Source organism: Littorina saxatilis, linkage group LG12 (genome assembly GCF_037325665.1).
Source record: "Littorina saxatilis isolate snail1 linkage group LG12, US_GU_Lsax_2.0, whole genome shotgun sequence".
Taxonomy (NCBI): domain Eukaryota; kingdom Metazoa; phylum Mollusca; class Gastropoda; order Littorinimorpha; family Littorinidae; genus Littorina; species Littorina saxatilis.
Window position 1 is genome coordinate 4277113 of NC_090256.1, and position 4701 is coordinate 4281813.

Below are 4701 nucleotides of genomic sequence, written 5' to 3' on the forward strand. Positions count from 1 at the left end.
TTCCAAAAATATATAAATATGTTATATTTGGATTAAAAACAAGCTCTGAAAATTAAAAATATAAAAATTATTATCAAAATTAAATTGTCCAAATCAATTTAAAAACACCTTCATCTTATTCCTTGTCGGTGGAGCCAGAGTTGAAGTACTCCCACCGCCATCTCGACGAACCCCTCAGTTCTGAGACGATGCGCTCACGGAAAGGTCGGAACGCATCCGCAACACCTTTCTTTTCATCTTCCTTCAGTCTGACCTCAGCATTGAAGAAACTGCTAGCTTGGAAGTTTGGTTTAGGCAATGCTTCAAGGCCAAGCTTCCTCATGACACAATCTGCCTCTTCCTCCAGGGATCTGGTGTCGATGTCTTGTGACGCACCATCATGGTGACATTCTGGAACTCTTTCTTGAAAGCTTACAGCTCGATGATCCAAACCAGAAGCTCCCAAAGGAGTGCCAATGTCAGTTGCTTGACTCTCAGACTCCGATCTTGCAAGACTCTTCTTCTCCAGGCCTTTTTTGTCTCTAGCAGTGTCGGTGTGGGTTTCTTGACTCTTCTGTTGGCCTTCTTTGCCTTTTGCAGCTCCAAGGTCAGTTGCATGACTCTTAGACCCCGGTTTTGCAGGAATCTTCTTGTCTGGGCCTTCTTTGTCTTTTGCGGCGCCTGTGCCGGTTGCTTGACTCTGAGACCCTGGTTTTGCAGGAATCTTCTTGTCTGGACCTTCTTTGTCTTTTGCGGCGCCTGTGCCGGTTGCTTGACTCTGAGACCCAGGTTTTGCAGGAATCTTCTTCTCTGGGCCTTCTTTGTCTTTTGCGGCGCCTGTGCCGGTTGCTTGACACTTGGGCCCAGGTTTTGCTGGAATCTTCTTCTCTTGGCCTTCTTTGTCTTTTGCGGCGCCTGTGCCGGTTGCTTGACACTTGGGCCCAGGTTTTGCAAGAATCTTCTTCTCTGGGCCTTCTTTGCCTTTTGCGGCGCCTGTGTCGGCCGCAAGACTCTTGGAACCAGGTTTTGCAGGACTCTTCTTTCCCGGAGCTTCCTTGGCTTTTGCAGTCCCAGGATCTGTTGCGTGACTCTTGGAGTCACCTCTTTTATGACTCATCTCAAGGTTTTTCCCATTATCTTTTAGTGCAGTAAATCACTTGTGTCTCGGAAAGCCTGCTTGTTTAAACCATCTCCTGAATTTAGATAATTGAATGTTTTCCTTGTCGGACGTTTGTAGTGAAGGGATCTATTTTCAAAAAAACCCAACCATGTTGTGTATTGTAAGCGTTAAAGTTTCTGTTTAAAAGAGAAAAAAACAAGAAGAAAAAAGCATACACCTCAACCCAAAACGTGATAAGGTGATAATGTGATATAATTTTTATAACAGGCAATGCATTGCTTCTATTTTTAGGCTTGTTTTAGTAGGTGTGTGGGTACAGTGTTTGCGTGTGGCGATATGTTGTGAGTATGCGATGTAAATGTTGCTACATGCATGGTTGATTGATTGATTGGTTGATTGATTTTGCAGACACACAGTCAAGCGTGTAATTTCTCTTTTAGAGATGAATAAAGATTATTGTATTGTATTGTATTGTATTGTATTGTATTGTAAAACGACCGCGACCCCTCCCCCGACAAGGATTATGCCATGGGGTTGGAGGAAAGCGGTGCTACCCCTACCCCCTACCCCCCCCCCCCACCCTAAAACTAAAACCCAACGCCAAACAAATCTTCAGACGTTAAGTATAACTAGATCTCTGATCTAAAGTACAACGTACCTTGGACTAACTAATCTGCCATCAGCAAAGAAATGGATATTATGTGAGAATTAAGACTATGACTGTATGTAAGCGTGCGTCTGCGATATACAATGGCAAAGAGTCTTGTTTACTGTCATTTGAGTATGCAAAAAATATCTAGACGATAATAGCTTTGAAAACTAGCATAATTTATTCTCCTGCTAACACAGAACATACCACCAAGCTGATGACTTTAATGTCCAAGTAGATGTTTATGTTGTTATAATTTTATTTGGGACACAAATGTGAAAACATGACACTTTGCCCTTGTTTCAGGTGTGTGTACGCGCCGCGCATGTGTGAGTGTGTGTGTGTGTGTGTGTGTGTGTGTGTGTGTGTGTGTTTGTGTGTGTTTGTTTGTTTGTGCGTGTGTGTGTGTGTGTATGTGTGTGTGTGTGTGTGTGTGTGTCAGGGCCGGACCCAGGGGGGGGTTCCAGGGGTTCCGGAACCCCACCCCCTGGAAAAAGCATGTACCTTGCTTTGAGTGGGGTTTTTTTTTTAACTAGTTTTAGCACCAAAACAATGCTGCTCTTAACCCTCAAAACAAGGCACAGAATGCACCAGATTGCACAGATTTTAACCGTTTTACACAAAATTTCCGGGGGACCATGCCCCCGGACCCCCCTCTTCACTGATTTGCCCCCCCCCCCCCAAAAGGAGGAACCCCCCCCTTACAACTCATTTGGTCCGGCCCTGTGTGTGTGTGAGTGTTTCTATGCGCGCGCGTCTGTGAATAATAGTGAGCCCTAACACACTTTAGTCTAGCTGTCATGAACAAATTATGAACACCATCAAGGGCCTCTCAGTTTGCGTATGTGTTTGTTTTCACCTCACTTACCTGGCTATTTGTAGAAAAAGCAGCCTGGTAGACACATGGATAAGCTTTCAGTGAAAAACCAACACCTTCAGTTCACACCAACTGTCAGGTGACGTTGTGTAAACTATGACTTTTTCATCATTGCTAAAACTAGCGGTGCGACAAAGGCTCGCAAAGCATTGTAATCAAAATCGCCCTTACACAAAGATAGGCTGGGCGCAGGGCGTATACTGGTTTTTTTGGCGTAGGTGTTCCTGCTTATCTCCCAATGGTGACGTTTTCTCACACACTACCTCTCAATTTCTCTCACATATCAGCGATGTATGAAGATCACTGAGGATTGGAGCAATTTGTGTAAAGAAGTGTATAGATCTCTACCCTGTCGCGTCCCATCTTCGCCTGTGACGATTTTGTCTCACGCAAACCCTTCTATGTTCTGACCAGGGTTTCCCAGTTACACTGGTTTCATGGAAGGCTCACTCCTCAGAAATATGCTTTCATTTCTTGATGTCCGTTCGCGGTTGTGCAACGGTTGTAGACAAATAATTTTAGTAGGGCATACGGCCTGCTCAGAATTTTTTATATTTTTTTTGTTCATCAATTTGATTTATGCACCTAGCTTTTCCGTACAGATTTCTAACAGTTAGGGGTACACACATAACCACACCTGGAAATACGTCCTCTGAACTTGTCCGACGGGTTTTTCACCGAAGCGTGCTCTGTCACTGTTTTCAAATTCCATTCTTTATTTTGCTATTCACTTTTTATTTCGTTTCTATTTCTTTGATGTTTACTGCAGAGGAAGCACTCCCTTTTTTTCTGGGGTAGCTTGGTTTGAATGGAGCGGAGGGTATGGCAGGGGTGGTTGGGGGTGGGGGTGGGGTGTATATATATGTGTGTGTGTGTGTGTGTGTGTGCGTGTATGTGTGTGTGTGTGTGTGTATGTGTGTGTGTGTGTGTGCGTGCGGGCGAGCGTGCGTGGGTACGTGTGCGTGCGTGCTTGCGTACGTGCGTACATATGTGTGTCTGTGGGAGTGTCTGCGTAGATGTTTCCATTATTTCTGTGTGTCCTTGTATTTGTTTCGTGCCTGAGTGCGTGTATGCGTGAAGTGGATATACTAATTGAACATATGCCAATACGTAAACCAGTCTATACGCCGGTCGTGGAATTTTCATTGGTGTCACTCTGTCTCCTATATGCTTATAAGGACGAACACGTCGGACCAGTGCAGAAGGCTTGCGATGTTTTTTGCTGAATATGTAAGCCAGTGTTACTCATTGATCAAATACTTTATTTTTCTTTTTGAATTTTGCCATGCACATCATTGTGGGGCTTTTAATCCATTAACATGTATCCCTCAGTACATACAACTTTCCATTCATACATGATCATATACAGCAAAAATATGACATGATTTATAATCAATCATTTGGATAATAACATGTCCTAAAATATGTTGTTGTTGTTTTTGTTTTTTTTTTCTCCTCAAAATGTCCTAATATACATTTTTGTTTCCAATATCATATTCAAATCATATCTCTCACCATATTTATATTTACTTATACTCATTTTGGCAATCAAAATTATATGATTAATTATTTTGTTTTGTACAGTTCTTTTGCTGCTCAGAAAAATTATGCATATTTGCAAAATTAACATTGAAGGTAGATATCGATGTGTGTGTGTGTGTGTGTGTGTGTGTGTGTGTGTGTGTGTGTGTGTGTGTGTGTGTGTGTGAGTGTGTGTGTGTGTGAGTGTGCGTGTGTGTGTGTGTGTGTGTGTGTGAGTGTGTGTGTGTGTGTGAGTGTGTGTGTGAGTGTGTGTGTGTGTGTGTGTGAGTGTGTGTGTGTGTGTGTGTGTGTGTGTGTGTGTGTGTGAGTGTGTGTGTGTGTGTGTGTGTGAGTGTGTGTGTGTGTGTGTGTGTGAGTGTGTGTGTGTGTGTGTGTGTGTGTGTGTGAGTGTGTGTGTGTGTGTGTGTGTATGTATGAGTGTGTGTGTGTGTGTGTGTGTGTGTGTGTGTGTGAGTGTGTGTGTGTGTGTGTGTGTGTGTGAGTGTGTGTGTGTGTGTGTGTGTGTGTGTGTGTGTGTGTGTGTGCGTGTGTAAA

The 4701-nt window shown here is 43.4% G+C and overlaps 1 protein-coding gene across 1 annotated transcript; it reads right to left on the reverse strand.

Annotated features, from left to right (window-relative positions):
* Window positions 1-115: 115 nt before the first annotated feature.
* On the reverse strand, window positions 116-3261 carry LOC138982041 (nucleolar protein dao-5-like). Its single transcript, XM_070355252.1, has 2 exons — window positions 2617-3261; window positions 116-1225 (listed from the first exon to the last, which is right to left on the reverse strand). The coding sequence occupies exon 2, from the start codon at window positions 1094-1096 to the stop codon at window positions 116-118; it is 981 nt and encodes a 326-aa protein (XP_070211353.1). The 5' UTR covers window positions 1097-1225; window positions 2617-3261.
* Between the last annotated feature and the right edge of the window lie 1440 nt (window positions 3262-4701).

What these genes read in the sequence shown, in the direction of transcription:
- LOC138982041 (XM_070355252.1), bottom strand. Translation starts at nt 1,096, where the DNA reads ATGAGTCATAAAAGAGGTGACTCCAAGAGTCACGCAACAGATCCTGGG.